We start from the raw sequence: 26,355 nt of genomic DNA on the forward strand, positions 1-26,355 counted from the left end.
ACTGGCATCAATGCGTTGGAACTGAGGGCAGTGATACGGTTTGCCGCTCTGAGCCAGCTCATTCAGGGACAGTCGTGGCAGATCTCGCTACACAGGAACCTTCTCAGTCAGGCTCAGGACCATCTGTTGCACCTGGACTGGGTTTGCCGAGGGACCATGACCCCCCCCTCCTGCCCCATGTCGGTTGTTTTGCAGTTTCTACAGGACCACCTAGAGGAGGGGTGCTGACTAGCAAATGAGCTTCTATTATACAAATGTTCAGCAACTTCGTTGCATGCATTTTAAAATCACAATTTATTCCTACACAAGTGAAAAGTGATCTGATTAATAAACTGTTACAAACAACTTTGAGGATTTGTTAGACCCTCTGACGGTCATTGTACCTCCGTTTGTAAAACCCCAATTCAAAATTACAAAAATATGTTCAGCAACCATGTTTGTAGTTTTAAGATTACAGTTTCCAATCGAGAAATACAATTTTAGGTTTGAAAAAAATGCTAGAGGATCATTCAGCAAATTATAGCTACTGTAATGCACAGCTTTTTTTTTTTTTTTTTTAAAGACCAAACCAGGATTTTGGCTTATTTTTAAAGACTAAATAAACACTTCAGAGACTCACAAACACTGTTAGAGATGTTAACACAATTTAAACAGTGTTTTTAGATTCACAGAGCAATCAAACAGACCGCATGGTGTTTATGTGGTGCAAGACCTTTAACCAAAATACCCCAAATGCAATCTCTTTGTACACTGTGTATGACTTGTACATTTGTAATTTCTGTCTTATTTTAACCTGTGTTAGAATATATGCACCATTACTGCATCTGTGCTTTCAGACTGAATGGTACAGTACGTATATATAGGTGGTGCTAAGCTTTTCACTTATTTTAAATTAACAAAGGTATTCCAGTAGTAGTTACAGTATGGATTGGTTTATTAATCAAATTTCACATTGTAATTACACAAATATTCACATCTTAAAATATCTGCTATATGTTGTATATGTATAAATATATAATTTTGCTTTAAAAAATATCTACATATTTTCATTACAAAATCGTTTAAAGTTACAATACATCAGATAAAGTAGTTTCACATTTTAACTTTTAAACACACACCCCATCTATTTTCTTTGAAATATATTATAGAAAATATAACAAAGATTACTTGTTCTGCCAATGTAGACTACTGTCACTACTCCAATTATTTTTGACAAACCAAATAGCTGCAGTTTTAAAATGACATGTTTATTACGCCAGTAAGTCATTGATATCACACCAATGGCAAGCCTAATATTTTTGTTGGTGCCAGTATGATATTTAATGACAGATGTTACAAAGTAGATAGACAGCAGATTAACAGAACTGTATTACTACACTGTAACTAGTAGTGCATGAGAGACTCTATAACATCTGTTAACTGTTGTACCTTAAATATTCTGACCACTTAGTTAGAGCACCACACAGCATGTTACTGCACACAGAGTTTGAGATTCTCTGTTGCAGGTTAATATCATTCAAATGCAATGCAATACAATTTGGAAGCAATTGTAACACAGATTAATGCCACTTGTTACTGAAGTTTAGTTGAGCTGTTTTGTTTGTTACCACACACGTATGTTATATGATAAAAATGTACATTTATAAATTTCAATTTCAGATTTAAATTTATTTTGGAAATTATACGCTGCATATTCAGTGTTATTAATACAAAATGTGTGGTATAAAAATACAATACTTCGAACATTATGTGTGTGCTAAAAATTATTGAACCACAATACCTTGATTTTTAAGCCTTTAGAGATATCTTCTATTCATATAACATTTATACAACAAAGATGAAAGATATAGCTTTGAAGAACTTTATAGGAATCAGTGCTACAGAGAGAATAACTTTTTTTTTTTTTTTTTTTTTTTTTTAACATTATCTCATTTTGGATTCTACCTTTCATTTATGTCCCACAACAGAATGACGGGGCAAATCTCAGACAAACTGTTCCAAATTATTGCTTTGCTGTTAAGAAGATGCTTGATCTAAGGCTCTTAGTTAAAGTAATGCCCTGAATTCTGTCGTTTCATTTTAGAGTAAGATATAATCTATTTTCCATACTTTGTACTTGCTATATAAACAAATCACTTGAGTAACGTTCATAGAGTGCTGTGGTTATTTCACTCAGGAGGATAGACAGTACACTCGGTTATTCCTCCATCCTCACTGGTGGAATAACTACAGTACTCCAAGTACCTTCATGGAGTATCCTCTATATCCTGTACATTAAGACACAACATTTTAAAAAATATATATAAATGCTCTTTGTACCATTGACGCATACAGTATAAAATACTGCCACAGTGCTCTGCATTCGCTGTGCTTTAACACGGTTTACCATGCTTTAACCACACTACTCAGCCGTGCTGTTACCATGGTACACTGCAATAATTTTTTCTGTATTTAACTAGGTCTGGATCACAGATTTTCATGCTGCTGACCTATTTGCCCCCCTCCATCATCTCCCCTTTCTCCTCTCTGCCCATCCTCTCCTCTCTGTTCTTCCCCTGGCTCCCCCACCTCTTCCACAGCTCTTTCCCCACCCTCCCCCTCTCCAGTCTGGATAAGCTCCTGCAGTGTCCTCCTGACCTGCGCTGGCTGTGTGGAGCCACTCTCTTGCAGCCCGGGCCCCATGTGCTGGTGGATGCTACAGACCAGCTGTGCCACTGCGGGCCGCACGTTCCCATTCCCTCCCGGCAGGACCCCACTGCCCGTCATGTTGCCAAGCAGGTGCCAGAGCACTGGCAAGACGTGGCGCTCCACCGCCTGGGGCTTCCGCGGGTACACCGAGGCCACCAGGACTGTAACACACACACACACACAGAGCGGGGTTAGAAGGGTCACACAGGGAAGAATCAGGTTTAATGGTGATAGTTCAATAATTTACTTCTTGAAAGAAGGTTTTGCATATTCTACACTTTAATAACTCTGTAGTAGTATTTATGCAGTAGTACTAGTATAGTTTTTTTTTTTCTTAAAAACATACTGGGGTCTATTTTAATGATCTAAACAGTGACAGATTTAAAAACGACTCTCTGTAATCCTATATCAATCATCCATAACTATTAAACACTCAATAGTGCTGAACTTAGCACTATTTTATGTTTTGACTAGAACTCCTTTTCAGTGTCATCCGAAACAATTCATTGAATTTGAGTTTCCTTTTTGTATTTCTAAACCCCATATTAATCCTGCAGGTGTGTCCCCCAGGTGAATTTATTGGTTAGCATTACTACATACAAATAAAATACAGCGAAATGAGGTCTGCAGAGCATTACATTATAATCCACCAGCGTTTAGATCATTAAAACCATGTCCAAATTACATTGTACTGGAGAGCTGCAGTACTTTGTTATAATTTCTTTAATAAATCATTAAGTTCATGACTGGAACGGCTCCGCTATAAAATAAATACTGAAGTTCTCTATAACAATAAAAACATACTGTTAACAAGCAGCCCTACGAATCAAAAGAAACCTCTAGCTTTTTTTAAACTGAAGTTGTTTTTAGCTTGAAATATGATTTTCATTTTTTGTACATTCCCCTTGCTATGTTGTGTTGTTTGCAATCAGTGCTTTGGGGTTCTGCTGCTCTCTGAATCTCCATTTACCTGGCTTGAAGCTGCTTTGAGCTTGGCTGGACATCCTAATCACCTGCCACTTACTCCATTCAAGTCATATGACAATATGACCTTTCAACTTTACTAGCCTACTCTACATAAACAAGTGAAAGATCATATTGTCAGTGTCAAGGCAATAACTGTTCAGCAATATTCAACATTTTTCACATCTTTACCCAACAGGGAGGAACTGCCACTAAACAATGCCTTAATTCTGCTCACCTGACAGACGCTCAATTACATCATGGGTTGCTCTGCCACTGATGAACTGCACCCTGCTGGCCAACAGCTGCAACAGCAACACATTGTCTGGAACAAACCACAAAGTGCTGAATCAAGCTCATGCATATTTAAGAAAGACATTGGCCAGGTTCTGCTATATTTTAACAAGGAAAAAGTATCCTGAGAAAATGTGAATGCAAGTGATGAGGCAGTGTGAGTGTAGTGCAGTTTTCATTCTAAAATCACTCAACATTTGCTCCACATTCATTTAAATTTGTACTTTCACATTCACACTCACTCTTCCACTGACTCCCACGCACTCACACTCACACTCCGGTCTTACCAGTGTGTGTGATGAGGGAGTCGAGCAGGTTGCGGGCTGCAGGGGAGATTCCGGGGTGTTTGGAGTTCAGGTTGTCAATGACGACGGTTGCTAGAGGATACAGGATGGGGTGCAGGCTGTCCTTGAGCAGGGGGACCAGCTCGCTGGCCGTCTGCAGGGCCTGCAGGTTCACCTTCCTGTTGGAGTCCTGGAGCCTCGGTAAGAACCAGTCGAGGAGCTGCACAGCACACACAGCAAGGACTATTGATGTTTCTCTATGTATTAGTGCTGCCACTGTTGAAGTGCACCTGTGCAAAACTGGTGGGATCAAAGTGACTAAACTAAACTAAGTCTCAGCCACTGCAATGTGGGCATCTAGACATTTTGAAGTTAGTAATATAAAACAATGGCCCTATTTATAAATGTGCTGATTGCATTATGTTTTGTGGTAGGAAAACATGCCACGTACTGTATAACACTAGTTAGCAAAAAAAAAAAAAAAAAACTTGCAATGCACAGTTAAAAGTATATCTGGGTCATTCTAGCTCAATAGGACCCTGAGGTTGTTTCCTCCATTTGTAGCTGATGCGATGGAAAACAGGGACCCAGGATAGGTGTCACTTGCATGAAAAAGAAGAGCTGTGGAACTCATAGTCCCTCATGGTAAGAACTTGTCTGAAGTCTGCAAAAATGCCGTTTTGAAGCCCTCTAATATGTATAAGCAGGTTATGACCAAATACTGTTTACCTAAAGTCATTTAGTTTCAGGGTCAAGCAGTGACCTTTTCTGTGTCCTTTTTTCATAACTCTAATTGCCACCTGCAGATAGGTGTTATGTTATAACTGCATTTTCTTTATCATTTTCTTTATCAACTTCGCACTTACAAGTAGCACCAGGTAATCTCAGTAACTCCCTGGAGGAAGACTGATATTTAGGCTCAGAGATTCAGGTGAAGTATGGATTGATATTGGGGGTGTAACAACTCATCGTGCATCAATGAATCATGGTACTTTTTTTTACTTGATATATCGTATGTATTGTGATACAAGACAAATAGCAAACATAGCTCATTGTAGTTCACCAAGTGGTTCTTCAGTGAAGAATAAGTGTTCTTTATAGTTGGCATCAATACACGCTCTCCCTGACTCATTTTTTCACATAATAGTCTATAATTAGTTAATCATTTGATCTCATTATGCACTGTACAAGTAGCCCATCAGGACCCTATATGTATAGTGATACATATGGCATCATGACCTGCATTTTGCGATACGTATCATATCGTGACATTAGCGTATTGTTACATCCCTAATTGATGCCAATGGTTTGAACGAGCAGCAGATCAGAGATTACCTTCACACTGTTGGCTGTAATGAGTTGGGTGTTGTCTGTGCCAAGCTGCAGGAGCAGGGACACCCCTTGCATGCGTTCCTGGAAGTCGCGGGAGGTGAGTAGTCTGTGTAGCTCCTTTAGTTTCTCCATGTTCTCCAGACTGCGCACCACAGCCTTGCGTAGGAGCCCGCCATGGGGAGGGGTTTCATCCAGGACCCCGGGGGCAGGGGCCGGCTCCAGGGGGTGCACAGAGACCCTACGCTGCGGAGCACTCTCCCTGACAAAAACACAAGGAATATGCTGCAAGGGTTCTGTTTGTAGGTGAAGGCACATATAGGCCCACAAGAAGCAGACTGACACTGCAGCAGGTCTCTGATTTACTGTGAAATCTCTGGGATGCGTTGGGCATACAAACTCTAGACAGGCTAGTTTCAGACACACTTCACATTTACAGTTGCCTCCACCAAACCCCCACACTTCCTCCCTACTCCCTTTCGCTCTGTCCAGCTCCGTCAGGAGATAAGCTCACAAGAGGGGAGTGGTTTCAAATATAACACCTTAACGGTGCAGTACTGCATAACATTGGTGTTCATTGTAACACATATGAATTTCAGTGAGCTTGTTTGAGCAACATGTACTGTTTTTTAAAGTTTGTTTTGATAAATAAAATATTCTTGCAGGATTCTTTAACAACGATATGTGAAGTAGCAGAATACTAAACCTTTTTTTGTTTTAGCAAAGCAGGAAAAAACAGTTACATCCAAGCTAACCAGGTGCTATAATCAACTTTTGTGACTATGGCTCAATAATACAAAAGAATATAGGCACTGTCCTGTAATGTGTTAAGTGTCCACTACGTGTCTAAGCAGTGAATAGAAAGATGGGAGCAGCCAGAAGAATGCACAGCACACTGCCTTTCACTTACCTTCTGTTAAGCAGCATAACTTCCTTAGCAACGGTGGAAAAGCTGGCCCTGGATGACCTTCGACCCTTTACAGGTGTCAGTTCAGGAACGCTGTCCCTCTTCCCCTGAAATTAAAATTAACGTCAGACCCTTATAAAGTCTGAATGCAGTAAATTTCCACAATAATTTCAGTTCTCCCATGCCTTCTATGCGGTTATACTATGAATTGTCCATAGTTTATCATGGCTTGCTATGTTTTCTCTCTCTCTCTGGGCTTTACAACTCTTGCCTATACTTTGCCATGCTTTCATTGTGCTAAGACAGAGCACTGCATGTACAAAACACCTGTCCACACATGGAACAGGCCTGCCGGTGGAGTTTGTGTCCTGTGTAGAGACCAGTGTGATGTGTGAGGCCTCACTTTCTGCTTGATGGAGGTCAGGATGAAGTGAAGGTCATGGGTGGAGAGTGATTTCTGGATGAAGTGGTCAGACTCTGGGTGAGACATCAGGATGGTCACCATCCTTCTCCCATAAAACCTGTGTGAGCAAAAACCACAAGATACACACAAACGTTAAAATGCTTAAGGTGGAGTCTATTCTAAATCTGAAAAGCAGATGTGGCCAGACCTGGTCCTAAAGGAACTACGTCATCACGTAGCAGGGAGGCGTGTGCTGAAAGCCAACAGGGGAACAGAGCTACATATTTAAAGCTTTTTTCACTATTGCAATGGCTGTCGAGAAGAGTTTGGCCAAAAAAGATAATTGTGGACGCATGCGGAAACAAAAATGATTTTAACAAATCTGAGCTGACTGAAATCCATCTTAAGAACGCTGTCTAAAATCGTAAGTATAGTGACAAGCAAAACAAATTGCAGCATTCGTTGCTCGGGCAGTTTTTTTTCCCTGAACTTAGTACAGCTACAGTTTTCTTTAAAACATAGCACAATACTATCCCACAATCCCCCAGTGACCTTTTGACGCAGGACAAGAACTTCTGAGGTTGGCCACTTTTAGAAAAAGCACTGAAGCATGATTTTATTTGCCTCGGCCCGCAGTTAAAATGAGGCATAACTGTGACCAGGGGGTGTTCAGATAACTGAATTGTTTGGATAATTAAATTACAGCTATAGAATCATTTATATGACTTTCCCAACCAAGAAACCACATATATAAAAAAAACTTTCCTATAGTAAAAGCATAACAAAGTGTAATAAAGCCTGGTAAAGCATGAAAAATGACTGGCTGCTAAACAGGCACTAAATGTTCTTGGCTGTCCTGATGGGCTCCCTGCTGGGTGTACCTGGTGTCCTGGTGTGCATCCTGTGCCAGTTTCACCATGGTCTGTACGATGAGCTCCGTGCCATCGCGCCCCCCCAACAGCCTCTCTGCCCCCAGCGTCTCCACCGCCATCAGCATGTGCTCCGCGGCACAGCGACGCACCAACACATTGCGCTGCCTAGGAGAGCAAACCCACAGCCGTCAGCAACACCACTGCAGCGCTGCACTGACACATTGCGCTGCCTAGGACAGCAAACCCACAGCTGTCAGAAACACCACTGCAGCGCTGCACTGATGCATTGCACTGCCTAGGACAGCAAACCCACAGCCGTCAGCAACACCACTGCAGCGCTGCACTGACACATTGCGCTGCCTAGGACAGCAAACCCACAGCCGTCAGCAACACCACTGCAGCGCTGCACTGATGCATTGCACTGCCTTGGAGGGACATACAATCATCCTACACAATGATTTTTTTTTACTCTTTTTTTGTATCATGCTTACATTGTCTATTTTCTCTCAAAACAAATTGTTAAGAAACAGCACTGTTCTTTAAACAAAAATAGTTCTATTTGAACAAAAACTGTGTCCATTGTTTTTATTTCCGCTGATCTCAGAATTCAACCATGTTTGTCCACGGGCAATTATAGTAAAGATTCAATAAATATTATAGCAAGCCTAACTAGCGTTTCCAGTGGCTAAAATACGTATTACATTTGGTTTTTTCCCCCTCCTGATATCCTATTTCAAACATGCGTAGTAAAATGCACCCATTATCAGAACCGTTAGCAGCTTCAATGTAACACTCAACAGTAAATCTGCTGTGTTGTTTTGTTGGTTATCAGTGTTACTCACGTGGCCCCCGCAGCAATAAGTGCAGCGAGCATACGGCTGGGCGTGGCACTCGCCACCAGCACCCCCACTGCCCACTCCGCTCGCTCCCGCAAGAACTCGCTGGTGTCGCCTGCCCTCAGCAGAAGGACACGGGTCACTTCCTCCAGCTCGGGGTCCAGGCTCCGCCCCACTGCCCGTGCCACATCCGCCAGCGTCTGCATCGCCGAGCGGGCCACCTTGGAGCGCAGGTTATTCACCTGACACACATACACACAGAGAGAATCAGAGACACACACACACACACACACACACACACACACACACACATACACACAGAGAGAATCAGACAGACACACACACACACACACACACATACACACAGAGAGAATCAGACACACACACACAGAGAGAATCAGACAGACAGACACACACACACACACAGAGAATCAGACAGACACACACACACACACACACACACACACACACACACACACAGAATCAGACACACACACACACACACACACAGAGAGAATCAGACAGACACACACACACACACAGAGAATCAGACAGACACACACACACACACACATACACACAGAGAGAATCAGACAGACACACACACACACACATACACACAGAGAGAATCAGACACACACACACACACACAGAGAATCAGACACACACACACACACACACACACACACACATACACACAGAGAGAATCAGACACACACACACACACACAGAGAATCAGACACACACACACACACACACAGAGAGAATCAGACACACACACACACACACACACACACAGAGAATCAGACAGACACACACACACACACACACACACACACACAGAATCAGACAGACACACACACACACACACACACACACACAGAGAATCAGACAGACACACACACAGAGAATCAGACAGACACACACACACACACAGAGAGAATCAGACACACACACACACACACACACACACACACACACACACAGAGAATCAGACACACACACACAGAGAGAATCAGACAGACACACACACACACACACACACACAGAGAATCTGACACACACACACACACACACAGAATCAGACACACACACACACACAGAATCAGACAGACACACACACACACACACATACACACAGAGAATCAGACAGACACACACACACAGAGAATCAGACAGACACACACACACACACAGAGAATCAGACACACACACACACACACATACACACAGAGAGAATCAGACACACACACACACACATACACACAGAGAGAATCAGACACACACACACACACACGCACACACACAGAGAGAATCAGACACACACACACACACACACACACACACACACACACAGAGAATCAGACAGACAGACACACACACACACACAGAGAGAATCAGACACACACACACACACACATACACACAGAGAGAATCAGACACACACACACACACAGAGAGAATCAGACACACACACACACACACAGAGAATCAGACAGACACACACACACACACACAGAGAATCAGACAGACACACACACACACATACACATACACACAGAGAGAATCAGACACACACACACAGAGAATCAGACAGACACACACACATACACACAGAGAGAATCAGACAGACAGACACACACACACACACAGAATCAGACACACACACACACACACATACACACAGAGAGAATCAGACACACACACACACACACACACACACACACACACAGAGAATCAGACAGACACACACACACACACAGAGAATCAGACAGACACACACACACACAGAGAATCAGACAGACACACACACACACAGAGAATCAGACAGACACACACACACAGAGAATCAGACAGACACACACACACACACACATACACACAGAGAGAATCAGACACACACACACACACACACACACACACACACACACAGAGAATCAGACACACACACACACACAGAGAATCAGACAGACACACACACACACACAGAATCAGACACACACACACAGAGAATCAGACACACACACACACACACACAGAATCAGACACACACACACACAGAATCAGACACACACACAAACACAGAGAATCAGACACACACACAGAATCAGACACACACACAGAGAATCAGACACACACAGAATCGCACGCACACACAGAATCAGACACACACACAGAGAATCAGATACACACACACAAACACAGAGAATCAAACACACACACACACTCAGAGAATCAGACACACACACACACAGAATCAGAGACAGACACACACACACACACACACAATCAGAGACAGACACACACAGAATCAGACACACACAGAGAGACAGACACACACACACACAGAATCACACAAACACACAGAGACAGGCGCACACACACAGAGAATTAGACACCCACAGATAGAATCAGACACACACACACACACAGAATCTGACCAAACTTCTTAAAGGGAAGTACTTGGAAAATGTGAGTATTGGCACACCCTTGTGTTAATAGTTTAGAATCTTTTAAATATTCGCGTGTTCAAAGTTTAGAAATGTGTTTAAATATTTAACAGCTAAAATAATATAATAGAATCGAATGGGCTTTTGGTCCATAAATTCCTGTGGTACACTGGTTTCAGATATTCCATCTCTATGTTTTCTTTTCCCATGTAAGATTATTTGAAACGGGTAATGCATTTCAAGGGCATTGGCACTGAAGGACTTTGAAAAGAAACAACAGAGTACAAGCCCATTATTCCTGTCCCGTCACCCACCTCTCGAGTGACCATCAGACAGACGTCGTGGAGCCGGGGCAGCAGGGTATCGGGGTGCCAGGAGGCCAGGCAGCGCAGAGTGGACAGCCCTCTCTTCTTCACCTCCCTGTGGAAAGAGAGAGACACTGCAGCTAACAGAGGAGCCACTTTACACAGAAGAACATGAGAAAAATTACAAACAAGAGGAGGCTATCAATGCTGATCTGGTTCCTAGTGGTTTATCTTAAAACTTTATCAAGTCAGGTCTTAAAGGAAATCAACACATGATATATAAAAACAAGAAGCAAAAAAATATTCATCCCAATAATGTTGCCATTGCTAATAAGAGGTGATTTTAGAGTCTCTGTTTGTGCTCCTTGAAATTCCACTGTTACTCAGTAACGAGAGGGGAGTTATTATGTTCACCAGTCATTATCGTCGAGTGCTTTGAGCGCTGCACTCAGCTGCTGCTCTGGTCGGGAGAAGGGTCTTGTCTCTTCATTGTACGAATCCTCCTCTTGTTCCTGGGGTAAGCTGGTCAAGGGCAGGACTACTAGAAACAAAAATGGTACAGATTCAGGAGACAGGGACAGCACTCATTCTACTGACCACAGTCTGCAATGCCGTGTGTACAGATCAAAGAGCTGCAGAACTCAGAACTCTACTGCTAACTCCAGAACCACAGTCTGCAATGCCGTGTGTACAGATCAAAGAGCTGCAGAACTCAGAAACTAACCACAGATTCCATTCACATGATTGGACTAACCAGAAGAAATCAATACCGTTTGTTACAGCCACAGTGCATACATTATGTGATTTTTATTAGCACAAAAAATGTACTAACTAGAACCTATTAACTTTTTTGGACTTTTTTTTTAGCCTTTTTTTTTTTTTAGATTATGCTAACTTCAGAAATATATCTTGATATATATATATATATATATACAGTTATGGCCAAAAGTTTTGCATCACCTAGAATTTTAGGATTATATGAACATAATTTAACATTGTGTGTCTGATTCTGTGTGTATGTCTGATTTTGAAATGTCACATTTTTCAGTTTTTCGTTAAGTATATGGAAAACTACGTAATTCAATGTAATGTAATTCAATATGTTAACGTATCATTATTCAACAGGTTTCATTTGACTTTATGAAGCAAAATGTGTTAATTCTATAGGGTGATGCAAAACTTTTGTCCATAGCTATATATAAATATGTCAAATAATTCTACAAATACTTTGTCGTGCTTGTGTCATGGGATACAGAAGGGATAGCGGGATACCTGAAGAGTGGCGTCTCAGCTGGTGGACCGTGGGCAGCGAGGGGCGGCTGGCCCGTCTCCTCAGGACTGTGCCCACGCTGGAGCGGCGCTGTGGGGGGGCATATTCCAGCTCTGTGGAAAGAAACCGAACTGGTTAATGAATTATACCGAAAATGGCTGCGGTACATCACAGTCAATGAGACCAGCCATCACAAGTGTGCAACTCTTACAACTTCAGATCAAAGCCTGTACCGTATGGAGGCTTGCTGCTGTCCACGGTGACAGCATTATGCATGGGGTCATTGATGGGGTCACTGCTGAGGTGCTCGACACAGTCATCTTCACTTCTCCACTGAGCTCGCTCCCTCTCTTTCTCTCTCCGCAGCAGCTCCAGCTTCCTCCACTTCTGACGCACCTTCTCCTGGGCAGACTTGGAGATGGATATGTGAATCTGGGGGGGTGTAGAACAGAATAACATGTCAATCTGGGGAGGGGCGGGATCATGTACATCTAGTGAGAGCACAGCAGAGGATCACCTGGACTGGGGAGGGGCAGATGGAGTTAGGGATCCAGAGAGAGATGTACAGACGGTAAAACCTTTACTTCTCCTTACCAGTACTACCTGCCGTTCAATGTATCTGGACCAGTATTGGTACCCACAATTTTATAACCACTGGAATCTCTCTGGCATTCACAGCCTTAAAAAAGGGAAGTCGCATATTTGCTGTAACTAAGATGATGTGTTGAGCGTACTTAGAGACTACTGATTGAAGTCGTAAAACATGACTGGGGACACTTTTGTTGTCTTTAAAACCTGCGCTTAAAGCAATACTTTAAGCGCAGTACAGAAACCAGGACCAGTGAACACAGTTGCAAAATTAATTAGAGATAGACTTAGGACAGAGGGTAGGAGACACTTCTTCAGATACAGTGTGGCAATACGATGGTGAGCTGTCCATCGCCCAGTCATGTTGCTGAGGCAGAATTGCCTGGAACCTTTAAGACACAACCCGACAAAGCTTTGAAGATCAATCAGCTACTAGGAAACAGAGGAGCTTAGATGGGCCGAATGGCCTCCTCTCGTTGGTAAATGTCCATATGCACTTAAGTTCTTATGTTACCTTTTCGTATATTCAATAGGGCCCTTTAGCTATGTTATTGGGATTAGGCAGCATCACCTTTCTATAGGTATTTCTAGTGGGTTTTGTTGAGCTGTACAATGCCATTGCTAGTTATCTGTGGGTTTTGGAAAACAACCCCTAAAAGGAGCCCAGGGAATGGAGTTTGAACCTGAAATGTTTGTATTTACCTTGTGGCTCTCCTCCTCATCCTTTTCCTCATCCTGCTGGCCCTGGCTGAGCTGGGTCTGCTCTGAGGAAAGTGTCTGTTCAGCTGGCTGCCCTGAGTCTGTGGGACTCTCTGTGCTGGTTGGGGACTCAACTCCAGCAGCTGAAAGGTTAATCATGCAGCACAAACAGCAATCAGCAACTGACCCACTGAGCTCCAGACATGAGATAAAACTGTTCAATTCATGAATTAGCTCTAAAACACTGAGCATAATTCTCATAGATTTTTATTCCAAATCATTACCAGCACAAATTACAATTTTCAAACTAGTAAGAATCAAGTATTAATAACTGCTATTGTGCTTAGAATTTAGCAGCATTACATTGTACTCAGGAAGCAGCAAAATGCAGACATGATTATGTTATTAAAATCACGTGGCGCAGCTAACACAGGTGCTAGAATACAGCTGGTACCTGGTTGAGGTTCACTGCTGTCCACTGTGTCAAGGTCAATGCTGGAGTCAGTGCGGAGGTCATTGTCACTAGCAGCTTCACTCCTCCACTGAGCTCGCTCTCTCTCTTTCTCTCTCCACAGCAGCTCCAGCTCCTTCCTCCACTTCTGACGCACCTTCGCCTGAGCAGACTTGGAGATGGATATGTGTATCTGGGGGTGGGGGGGGGGGGTAAAACAGAATATAAGACAATTTACGAACGAGAGGAGCTCGTGTGGCTTATCTAAGCTTGTCCGATTCCTAGTTGATGATTGATGTCAAAACTTTCTCAAGTTGGGTTTTAAAAATTCCAAGTGATTCTGCCTCAACCACAGTTAGGTAACCCATTCCATACCCTCGCCACTCTCTGTGTGAAGTGCCTCTGCATCTCTGAGCACTCTGCAAGTGGATCCCTTTTACCAAGGAGTTTAGTTTTCCTGTAACGCAAACCTCTCTAGTCAGTCAGCTCCGTCAACACCTAGCCACTCGTCATTCCCCTCACCTCCTCCTCCAGGGAGTCCTGCTGCTCCAGCATCGCGTGCCCCTCTGGGATCAGAGAGAGAGGCTCTGGCAGGGTCTCGATGTCAGCTTGTGTTGGGATCTTGGGTTGTGTTGTGGCCTCCGATTGTGTTCTGATCTCAGGCTGTGTAGCAGCCTCTGATTGTGGGTTCATTTGGGGTTGTGCTGTGGCTTGGGATTGTATTGTGATCACTGGTATGGTTGTGAGCTGGGGTTGTGTTGAGAATTCTGTTTGTGTTGCTGCCTCTGATAGTGATTTGACTTGAGGTTGCACTGTGTCCTGGTGTTGTATTGGGATCTGAGGTTGTGTTACAAATTCGGTTTGTGTAGCAACCTGGGGTTGTGAATTAACCTCTGGTTGTATTGTGATCTGAGGTTGTATTTTGTAATCAGTTTGTGTAGTGTTCTGGGGTTGTAAAGTAACCTCTGGTTGTATTGTGATCTGTGGTTGTATTTTGTAATCAGTTTGTGTAGTAACCTCTGATTGTGTAGTGTTCTGGGTTTGTGAAGTAACCTCTGGTTGTATTGTGATCTGTGGTTGTATTTCGTAATCAGTTTGTGTAGTAACCTCTGATTGTGTAGTGTTCTGGGTTTGTGAAGTAACCTCTGGTTGTATTGTGATATGGGGTTGTATTTCGTAATCAGTTTGTGTAGTAACCTCCGATTGTGTTTTTATCTGGGGTATTGTTGTGACATCTGTTTGGTTTTTTATCAGGGGTTGTATTTTGAATTCAGTTTGTATAGATTGTGTAGTGTTCTGGGGTTGTGTTGTGAAATCTGGTTGTGTCACTCCAATGGACTCCTTAGACTTGTCTTTGCTGGTTCCGGCGCTCTCTGTGCTGGCCGGTGGCAACACTCCGACAGCTGAAGGGTTAATAACATGGTAAGTGAGATACGCCTGCATCCCAACATGGCATGTGCACAAAGCCAAAACTAAAAACACAAAACAAACCAAATCTTTTTCATTTTTAGCTTCTTGTTGCTTGACTGCAAGCACACTGTGATAGAAGCCAGCTTTTTTGTGAACCAATCAAAAGAGAAGGTGAGGCTGTTCATGATAGCAGCTCCACCTGGTGGAGACACTAAATAAATCCCTTTTCAGCCGACCTTTCCTTGAACCAAAAACCAACTGCTGAACATTAACAAACAAAAACAAGCCTTAAGAAAGAGGGTTGTGTTTGTGAATAGCACTGACCTGCACTCCACTCCCCTGCACCCCGATACTGACGGACTGACACTGCGGGAGGAACACTCTCACCCTCGGGGGACAACCTGCAGACACAGCATCAACAACTATTACAAACTCAGAAATACTAAAAGAAACGTAATCATTTCAATGACAAAAGTTTTGACTAGAAGCCTTTGTCCTTGAACTTATTACATTTCTTTTAGTATTTCTAAATTCACAACTGAGCCACACACAACGCTTTCAGGTGTTTAAAATTCCTACAGATTGTTTAAATCTGAATTATTTAGGAGACACAGTGATTGGAAGTCAACAGCTTTAGTAAGCATCAAGTAATCACTGTGCAACTCTCCAATGATTCCAAGCACACAGAAATCTATAAGCTTACAGATTTTAAATGGATAAATAATACCTTAATTTTTAAATGAGTGCATCTGAAATTGTTTGATAACAAGATAACTTGTTATCAAAAGGTTCCCCAGATAAAACATCCCCACAGTAAAAGCACAGCAAAGTGTAAATAAGTATAGGTAAGCATTTTAAAGCAGAGAGTTGAGGTAAAGCATATATATATACACACACACATACACTGTATATGTATGTATATATATATATATATATATATATATATATATATATATATATATATATATATATATATATATATATATATATATATATATATATAAAAAATAAACAAACAAACATGGAAAGATATGGTGAACTATTGTAAATGCATAAATTAACTAGGGAAAAGCATAGGAAAACTTTACCATTCAGATGTAGTGCGTTAAACTTTTATAAGGGTTATCCGGGTGAGCACAAGTTTTAAATGCATAAATAAAAAAGTTGCTGATTAAAATACTTCACAATCATCTACACCATCATCCTCACAGCAAGAACCAACCTCCTGTCTGCGCGCACCTCTGGGCTGCGTCCTGGTTGGCTGGGAGGGTGAGGGGAAGGCGTGCGGCTGCGAGCAACTCCCAATAGGGGAATCGGAAGCAGCGACTTCCTCCTTCTGAGAGTTCCAGAAGGAAGGGACTGCAAAGAAACCAGAGTGTGTGAGATTGAGAGGACTGGATACATTCAGAGAAAGGGAGAGAAAAGAAGGAGCAGGACAGGGACTGAGACCAAGAGATTCAGGGTGAGAGACAGACAAAGAGAGACCGAGAATGAGAGAGATGGAGGAGAGAGATATGGATGGAGGAATGGAAGAGACAGGGGGGAGAGAGAGAGAGAGAGAGAGAGAGAGAGAGAGAGAGAGAGAGAGAGAGAGAGAGAGAGAGAGAGAGAGAGAGGGCAGATACAGGGAGAGACAAGTAGAGAGGGGTGTGAGTGAGAGGACTGGAGACATTGAATGTCAGTTAGAACAGGGCGTGAGTGCCCTGCCCCTGTGAGCTCACCTCATCTAGTTTGTCCTGGGAGTCCCCCACTCTGGGTTTCTCTGCCGGACCCCCAGACAGACTGGCACTGCCCCCCTTCCCTCCTCCCCGGTCCATCACCACAGGGCCGGGACACAGCTTTATGATGGGTGTGGGTTTGGACCCAAGTTCAGAAGAGGGATTAGAGATGGGCTCACTGGGAGAGCTGGGTGTGGAGCTGGGTTCAATAGGGGGAATGGGTTTAGAATTCTCTGGAAGGGCTGGGTGAGGAGAACTGGGTTTGGAAATTGACTCGCTGGGAGGGCTGTTTTTTTTTGACCCGGGTTCAATAGGAGGGATGGGTTTGAACCCATTCAGGGGTCTCTGAGAAGGGGAGCGAGCCTTGGCTGGTCTGAGAGGCAGGGTGCCTGCACCATCGGGCTCCAACGAGCCTACAAGAGAAACAGACAAATCCATACCCGGACTGGACTGGACCTCTGGAATGCACTTGAGCCCCCCGCCCCACTTCAATCCACTGATCTGGAAGGGACTTATCCCACCCTCCCTCCCTCCTTACCCCCTCTCCCCCAAGTCTTACCTACCACCCTCCCTCCCTCCCTCCCTCCCTCTTCTCTACCTCTTGTCTTCCTCTGGCTCCAGGTGGTGTCAGAGTCCAGTGAAGCACTGCTTGCCTTGGCCCCTGTCTTGTCAAGCTTTTGTGACTCAGGCTGGGAGAGTGGGTGCTGGGTTCGAGAGCTGATGGGGATGGGCAGCAGCGACAGTCTCCTCTGGTGGGGCCTCCCTCTCACAAGGTGGCGCACTCCCTTCTGACTCTCTCCGCTCTGCACACACCTCTCTGACACCGGCGGCTTCAGCCTGGGCAGGAACAGCTCTGCAGAGCAGCAGGGAGCTCCGTCACAGTGCACACAAGCTACTCGGAATGCTGCTACTGCACAGCTCACAGTGTTTCAAACATTATAACTAAAAGAAGCCTCAATGTAAACCCACTGACAAATGTTAGGACTAAAAGTCTCTCATGTTTGTCATTGAAATTACAAAGTTTATTTTAGTATTTCTACGATTTAAAGTAACCCAAAGGGGTTTGGTCTTTAAAGCTAAAGCTAATAAAAGCTAATAACTTGAATTTTCTGTTCAATTAAAAATATGGATTGATTACATAATGAAAGGTAATCAATCCATATTTTTAATTGAACAGAAAATTCAAGTTATTAGCTTTTTTCTTGTACCTGATTTTTGACGCACAAATTGACCCACCTTAGTAAAATGTAGATCAACATACCCAGTTCCAATTGAATAAAATAGAGAAAGGCTCCCTTTGTATGCCATATTGGCTCAATGAAAATATGAATTTGTCATATTTGTGTGAGACAGCATTTTGTTGCTGCAAGTACCAGGCTTTCAGAAATAAAAAGCAACAGTGACAGTGTGATATTGACACAGGTTTTTTTTTTGTAATCCTTCATTAAACAGTATAAAAGCTGTATATGGAGGCGATGCTGTTTTCATACCCATGTCCACAGCTCGCCAGTCGTTGCCATAGAGATGCATGCTTGAGTCAAGGCTGCCACTCCGCACTGGTTTGTACCCCGGCTTTACATGGGGCACGCTCCCACAATACACTGCAACCGGGGCCTTGAATTTACCTGCAAAAAGAAAACAGATTTCTTTTAAAATATTTGAAACAATGCTAAAATGCAATTAATGCTACTAGAGGCGAATACTCATTTTATCATTACCTTATTGAAGCACAGTACGTGCTTTTTATATTCTTAAGTGCTCTCTAGATATGCACTGACAACGAATTACCACCAGAGGGCAGTGTTGCTACGGAAATGCTTCCGTTACTCTCAGAGCAGAGGAACCGAGACGGGTACTGCTGCAGAACGAAGGCTCCCACAGAGTAGCTCCCACACGGTAGTGATACGTGCTCAACTCGTAATGTATGACATCATTATATGCTACAGCCCAATCACATAAGGATGATAAATTTAGATACTAAAACGAAGTTTATTTCATAACAATAACCTAACCCTAAACCTAAGGTTCGTGGGGTATTATGGTCACGTGGTAGGGGTGTTGAGGGTGAATAAAACGCTACGTAAATTACGAGTTGCGCACGCAGCACTACCCTCCGTGAGCTACGCTGTCCCTTCGTTCTGCAGCTCTATACTCTTGGAGGAACCAGCTGCACTAGTGACGTAAGAATAGAAGAAAATGACTGAAGGAGAGGAGGCCATTCCGCCCATCTGTGCTCCGCCCATTCCTAGCAGCTAACTGATCTTAAACATTTGACAAATTGGATCTTAAAGGATCCAAGTGACTGGCCTCAACAGTATGATTGGGTAACCCATTCCTTACCCTCACCTCTGTCTTTGTGAAGAAGTGTCTCCTTCCCTCTACTTCATTTCCAGCTGTTACTGTGCTGCAGTTAAACTTTGTCAACTCCTTTAAATATTTTAAATACCTAAATAAGTACCCCCAAGTACGTCTTTGTTCTAGGCTGAAAATATGTCTGTCTGTCTTCTGAAGCTCAGGGATTGATTCGGTGTTTCTAGTCAAGGTGAGCCTGTAGCTCCTCGTTCTGTTCATTCATGTATGTGCTTATGAACACGGCTGCTTTGATGTCGGTCTATCTGTCATACATTTAAAATATATAGCTTTACAATATATGTAATATATTCTCAAACAGAATATTGAAAATGTGTTTACTTTCATTTGACTTGTAGTAGAAAATGTTGCAGGACTGTCTTTCATTCTTTCCAATCTGTTTGTTTATTCAGCTCTCCAGCAGTACTCCCTGTTCTGCAAACCTTGTGTGCCAACTATTGCACAGGCATGCTTAACTAAAGCAAACACATAACGAACTGTCAATACAATATGTTTACATCGATATTGCTTTTGTCTAATATCTCTAAGATAAGTGAGGCAAGCTTTCATAATCATCCATGACTTTTAAACACTCAATAGTGCTACATTTAGAAAATGTTTGTCATTGAACTAATTTACTTTGTTTTATCATTTAATCTTTCCTCGGGACCCGCTGAACTGCAAAAGGAATCCCTGACCTGTATTCTGGAACACACAAAAGCTGCATCTCCCTGTTGCAAACTGAATGCATGGGTATATTGTCAGAAGTGTAAAGTACAATTTTAAGGAGGTTATGATGAGGTTGGATAGGACATTTAGAGTACTGTGATGTCCGGACCCTACAGCAGTGGTATGGCAGCTGTTTTTTTTCCTAGTCCCTGTGTCCTGTAAATGTGGAAGCTGTAGCATTGTTTATAACAGGGTGATTCCTTCACTCACAAAACACCAAGTCAAAGTTCAGGCTGTATCGAGTTTGGCGTAGCAGACTGCAGATGCGTGTTCCGTTTGCAGGATTTCGTTTTCAATAGAAAGGGTTTGTGTTTCTAGGTGCTTTGTCGTTAGACCCAGTGAACCTAACAGGCTCATCTGTAACTTCAACAACCGACGTTTAAAATCTGAGTTTTACCAAAGAAGATTATTAGACATGCCGCTCAGCAATGTTTGACTACTGCACTAACTATCGAACTATTACTCAAACTTAAAAGACAGCAAAAGAGTAGTTGCTAGGATATTGTCAACTTCATAACATAGGTGTTGATTTGGAAATGTTTTAACACTGGAGTCTATAAACCAGACTATCTCCTGTTTTGAATCCTGGCATTGCTGGATGAAGTTGAAGAGTTTGGAGGTAAAAAGCAGTTTTAAGCAGTTTGAAATGGAGCTATTGAGAAGAGATGAAAGATATCCCCCAGATAAATTCAATAATATTGGTTGAATAATGGTTGCAGCACTATCTCTTATTTATTCATTCAGTTTTGCAGGTGGCCCTGAACTGCTAGACAGACAGACAGACCGATCTTATTTTCTTTTTATACCCGTAGTGAAGTTGCCATGTTCCATGACTGTAGCCAGCCCTCTCCTCCTCTTCTTCCGTCACTCCGTCTCTATCGTTCTCTCTGTATTCTTCGTCTCCTTGGGTCTCTGCCTGGGACAGTCTCAGTTTGCAGTCCTGTTGGAAACAAAGAAGGGGATTTATCAAATTTGCACTATATTTTTCGCCCATGCTTTTTCCATGGTTATACTTTGCTTTAACCATAGTTTACAATGGTTTGCAATGTTTTTACTGTGCTTTAAAATGCTTAGCTCACTGTGTTTTATTACACCTTGTTATCCTTTTACTATGGGAATCATTTATAAGGGATACCACCTACCTCCCACAGAATACCTGAACAACCAATTAAATAAAACACAGCTAGATCAACAAACCTCAGACACATTTTTCTTTAACAAGAATATTACTGGTTTTGCTCTGTTATTTTCCCAGGTAATGTGCTACGATTTTCTTACTAAATGTTTATTTCTTAATACATAACTTGCTGATGGGTAATGTAGTAGGACTCTTATAAGACTTTGCTATGCTTTTATTAAGTCCCATAGTAAAAGCATAGCAAAATCTAATAAAGCATAGTGAAAAATGGTAAAGCATAGGTAAGTAAAGCACAGAGATATGGTAAAGCATGGTAAACTATATTAAAACTGCAAATTTAGCAAATGTAGAAAACATTTGACTGAAATAATCATATATATTCTATGTTGACATGGAAACAGCACATTTGAAATAATACATCCTTGTAATCTTCATGTGCATACAATGCACAGGTATATTCTGACCCGTGCATTATTTTATCTGTACTCAATCCCCATATCAATGGGGATACAAACACATAGTACATTGAATACAATAATAAAACAAAAAGATGCTGATGCTCTAATCAAACTGGCCTGGCCGCAAGAACATGTCTGAACACTGAAACGGTGTGATAAGCTATTCTCACTCCCTCTCTTAACACTGACCAGCTCCAAGGACTGCCGATAGCTGTGTTTGCACAAGGTTCCTCCCGCCTTGCTGCCTCCCCACTTTCATTTACATGTGTTGTACTTCTTACATAAATCTTGATGCATTGTACATTGCTCTACTAGAACAGTGTACAGGAAAATGAATGTCAAATTTGGATCAAAAGTGAAATATAAATCCTGCTGTGAATACAAGTTTATAGTTTCCTCTACCTATACATTTTCAAGGGAAAATGTTTCAGGATGTTACTGATGCTCCAGGTCCAACATTGAACTCAGTACTGAGACCAGACTACCGAATACCAAGTGCTTCCCATCCCAGTGCTCAAACCACGGCACAAATGAGATAGGTGGTTACAGAGGCACCTTTATAGCATTGAGTCCTTCCCCTCCATTACTGAGGGGCAGCAGTGTGGAGTAGTGGTTAGGGCTCTGGACTCTTGACTGGAGGGTCAGTGGTTCAATCCAAGGTGGGGGACACTGCTGCTGTACCCTTGAGCAAGGTACTTTACCTAGATTGCTCCAGTAAAAACCCAACTGTATAAATGGGCAATTGTATGCAAAAAATAATGTAACTGTATGTAAAAATAATGTGATATCTTGTAACAATTGTAAGGTCGCCCTGGATAAGGGTGTCTGCTAAGAAATCAATAATAAGAATAATAATTACCCTGTAGTCACGCCAAGTGGTGTAGTGGTAAAAACAGAAGTGGGTAAACTAACCTTTTTGGTGTTCATGGTAGGCATTAAGGGCATGCAGAGATGCCCAGTAGATTACGCACATGTCAGTTGTGTTGGTCATGCAGAATCTTGGGTTAAAGGTTAATCAGATGAGATTCTGCCCATCGTTAAATGCGCCCAGTCTCCTTGTATAATAAATTGCAATATGCCTGGACTTGAACCCTTGATATAGCCAGGATTTGCTTATCACAGGAGAGTAGGAGGAAGTAAACGCTTTATTCCTTAAATGAGAAGTGGGTAAACCAAATAAGCGAGATGCCACACAATCTGAACATTGTGTGTGATAATGAACTGTAATACATGGTGAGCAAACAGGGTCATCAAGCCAATATGAGCAAATATTGATCCTGGGGATGCAGAATCAATAGAGTAATCAGCACACATTCAGCAGCTACTCTGAGAGTGTATAAACTGAGCAAATACGAGCAAATGTCAAGCCAGCAATATACAGACTGGGCAAGGGAGGAACACTTTGCAAACAGATTGAGTTCTTGAACCAGAAACAGAGAATGCAAAAATTAAAAACAAACTGTTTGTTTTCTTGTTATAGGTATACCAGCATGTTTCCATCTCTCTGTGTAGTTAACACAAGTCAGCATTTCAGGAAATGTGACATTTCATAGATGTTTGCTCCTGTACTGTACTGTTAGATAACTAGGCAAATATCTTAAGAACAAAGACTGAGAAGGAGTTGGGGGCTCTGCTACAGTACAGAGGGCTGCAGATTGCAGGAGAGTTGAGGGCTCTATTACAGTACAGAGGGGTGCAGATTGAGGGAGAGTCAGGGACTCTGCTACAGTACAGGGGGGTGCAGATTGAGAGAGTTGGGGGCTCTGCTACAGTACAGAGTGGTGCAGATTGAGGGAGAGTCAGGAGCTCTGCTACAGTACAGATGGGGTGCAGATTGAGGGAGAGTCAGGAGCTCTGCTACAGTACAGATGGGGTGCAGATTGAGGGAGAGTCAGGAGCTCTGCTACAGTACAGATGGGGTGCAGATTGAGGGAGAGTCAGGAGCTCTGCTACAGTACAGATGGGGTGCAGATTGAGGGAGAGTCAGGAGCTCTGCTACAGTACAGATGGGGTGCAGATTGAGGGAGAGTCAGGAGCTCTGCTACAGTACAGATGGGGTGCAGATTGAGGGAGAGTCAGGAGCTCTGCTACAGTACAGATGGGGTGCAGATTGAGGGAGAGTCAGGAGCTCTGCTACAGTACAGATGGGGTGCAGATTGAGGGAGAGTCAGGAGCTCTGCTACAGTACAGATGGGGTGTCTATTTGTTTTTTTTTTCTGAGCCCACTTTAATAAAGCATCATAAGTAGGTTGCAGGTAAGATCTGCCATTTACAATGTTGTGCAAACAGTAACATATCTCATCGTATTTGATTTGCAGCACATCAAAGTGTAAGCATGCTGTTTCAAAAGCATTTGTACTAAGTAAGGTAATTTGTGGTGTGTAGGGTATCTCTTATTGTATAAGATATGTCATCTTGTGCAGTTTGGGAGACAGGACCGCTAAATGAAGCTCGTCAAACTGTGTAAAATGTCCTCTCTTATACAATAAGAGACCGCATACACACAATGTATTGACTTATCACAAATCACACCAATGAAGATTGTACTCAGAAATAGCTTTTAAATGAAAGATATTTGTATTTATGTAAAACATAACTTTAACTTTTGGAAGAGCTGTAACAAAGATATAGCCTTTAATAGCTATATAGCCAACCAGGTGTCCAGAGAATAAAAGAAACAAGCAGAATATGTAGAATAAATGCTTATATTAACTGTCCTGGTAAAGTTTTGGCAAATCTGCACATGCGGTACTGTACTAATGCTAATGTTTAGATCCTCTTCACCTGGGATAATCTGCTGAAAGACCTGCACTTCAATTAATGTACTTTAAACAAGTGGAAAAATCAGGCCAATTAATTCCAGTTATCATTGTGGTGTTAATAGTTTACCTTTCTGCAGTTGAGTGCTTTAATCTCTTAAAAAAAATAATAAAAGAAAAAAAATCTAAATGTTTTAAAAATCAAATAAAAAAATCAATAGCATATTCAACAAACAACCATTTTGCATTATCAGCCAAGACAAAGTGAGGCACCTTTATCACCTTGTAAAGTTCCACCACTAATGAAAGCAGCAACTTGATTCTTTAGAAACCAGCGTCAGGCACATTTGTCTAGTGATCCCATCCCCTTTGGGGCTGTAGACTTTGCCCTTGACTGCAGAAAGAAAGGATAGCCCTGCTTTAACCAGTCCAGCTCACTGTTCCAATCTGTTGTAGGTAAACAGCATAATTAGTTATAGTCCGCAGCGCCTGTTCACACCGCCTATATAATGTGTGGTCAATACGTGTTGTAAGGAGCCTTGTTACCTTACTTTTTTTTCCAACATCCAAGTCCTTATTGTCAAATAACCAGGCTCCTGCAACAGATCCAGTAAAACAGACTCCACAGAGGTCGACAAAGAGTATGCAGGGCCGTAGCCAGCAATGTAAAATCACGAGGCCGGTACATTCGTCAGAAAAAATAAATAAAGAAAGAAACTCTAGGTATATTTTAAATAGCGATAGTAAATTGAAATACAGACAGTAGCCTACTAAACACATCAATCACTCGACATAAGTAAATAAACAGTAAAGATTTTGAAGAGCTATATATAATGAATTAATGCATGCACAAAACGGGGGATGAAATGCATTTTATTTTACGGCAAAGCATCGTGTAAAAGGGCCTAAATAAATAATTATTAATATTGTAGTGTGCACCGGGTAGGGTTCGGGACTGGTAGATGTCAATCTAAAAGACATATGCCCGATATATGCTCCTGCAAAAGAACCAGCTCCCTTCCCTTGCAGAAGCATATATCAGGCTTATGTCTTTTAGATTGCATCACCTACCAGCCCTGACCACTACCCTCGCTCACGCTACAATATGATTTTAACCAAGGCTCGTGCCTCATAGCTAGCTACGGCCTTGGTATGGCGTGGTGTCACTAAGCAATAAAACTCAATGAAATGCAATATAAAAATTCTCTTAACCTTTGACCCAGTTAATTGTACCAGACAGTTCTGTAATTTACAAGTAGAGAAACACAGCAAGTAAATAAAGGGCGCCTGTCAGGAATACCTTCGTCAAACTTCTCTGCGATTAGCACAGTCAATTTATTAAAGTGACGTTACGTGATACCACAAGAAGCCTTTTGCACTCCACATTTACCAAAATGACATTACTCCTGTCACGTGCATCAAGGCAGTGGCAGTTACTCTGGAATCAATGACTGA

At 42.3% G+C, this 26,355-nt stretch overlaps 1 protein-coding gene across 3 annotated transcripts in view; it reads right to left on the reverse strand.

Moving 5' to 3' along the window:
- Positions 1 to 1,890: 1,890 nt before the first annotated feature.
- Positions 1,891 to 26,355, reverse strand: part of LOC117410864 (TOG array regulator of axonemal microtubules protein 2-like) — a 28,034-nt gene continuing 3,569 nt past the window's right edge. For 2 of the 3 annotated variants that reach the window (XM_059025582.1, XM_059025581.1), the window contains exons 2-22: positions 21,352 to 21,485; positions 18,958 to 19,092; positions 18,066 to 18,320; positions 17,471 to 17,880; positions 16,972 to 17,108; positions 16,074 to 16,150; positions 14,862 to 15,742; positions 14,343 to 14,532; positions 13,892 to 14,031; positions 12,835 to 13,033; positions 12,604 to 12,714; positions 11,746 to 11,872; positions 11,341 to 11,446; positions 8,583 to 8,818; positions 7,750 to 7,905; positions 6,869 to 6,986; positions 6,469 to 6,572; positions 5,565 to 5,820; positions 4,233 to 4,449; positions 3,890 to 3,976; positions 1,891 to 2,849 (exon numbers count right to left, since the gene is read on the reverse strand). In XM_059025582.1, coding sequence (XP_058881565.1) covers positions 2,467 to 2,849; positions 3,890 to 3,976; positions 4,233 to 4,449; positions 5,565 to 5,820; positions 6,469 to 6,572; positions 6,869 to 6,986; positions 7,750 to 7,905; positions 8,583 to 8,818; positions 11,341 to 11,446; positions 11,746 to 11,872; positions 12,604 to 12,714; positions 12,835 to 13,033; positions 13,892 to 14,031; positions 14,343 to 14,532; positions 14,862 to 15,742; positions 16,074 to 16,150; positions 16,972 to 17,108; positions 17,471 to 17,880; positions 18,066 to 18,320; positions 18,958 to 19,092; positions 21,352 to 21,376 — 4,350 coding nt within the window. In that variant the 5' untranslated portion in view covers positions 21,377 to 21,485 and the 3' untranslated portion in view covers positions 1,891 to 2,466. Of the gene's footprint in view, positions 2,850 to 3,889; positions 3,977 to 4,232; positions 5,821 to 6,468; positions 6,573 to 6,868; positions 6,987 to 7,749; positions 7,906 to 8,582; positions 8,819 to 11,340; positions 11,447 to 11,745; positions 11,873 to 12,603; positions 12,715 to 12,834; positions 13,034 to 13,891; positions 14,032 to 14,342; positions 14,533 to 14,861; positions 15,743 to 16,073; positions 16,151 to 16,971; positions 17,109 to 17,470; positions 17,881 to 18,065; positions 18,321 to 18,957; positions 19,093 to 21,351; positions 21,486 to 26,355 lie in introns of those variants that run through there. The other variant, XM_059025583.1, reaches the window with a different exon arrangement.

The sequence above is a fragment of the Acipenser ruthenus genome, chromosome 6, assembly GCF_902713425.1.
Source record: "Acipenser ruthenus chromosome 6, fAciRut3.2 maternal haplotype, whole genome shotgun sequence".
In the NCBI taxonomy this organism is placed as follows: Eukaryota; Metazoa; Chordata; class Actinopteri; order Acipenseriformes; family Acipenseridae; genus Acipenser; species Acipenser ruthenus.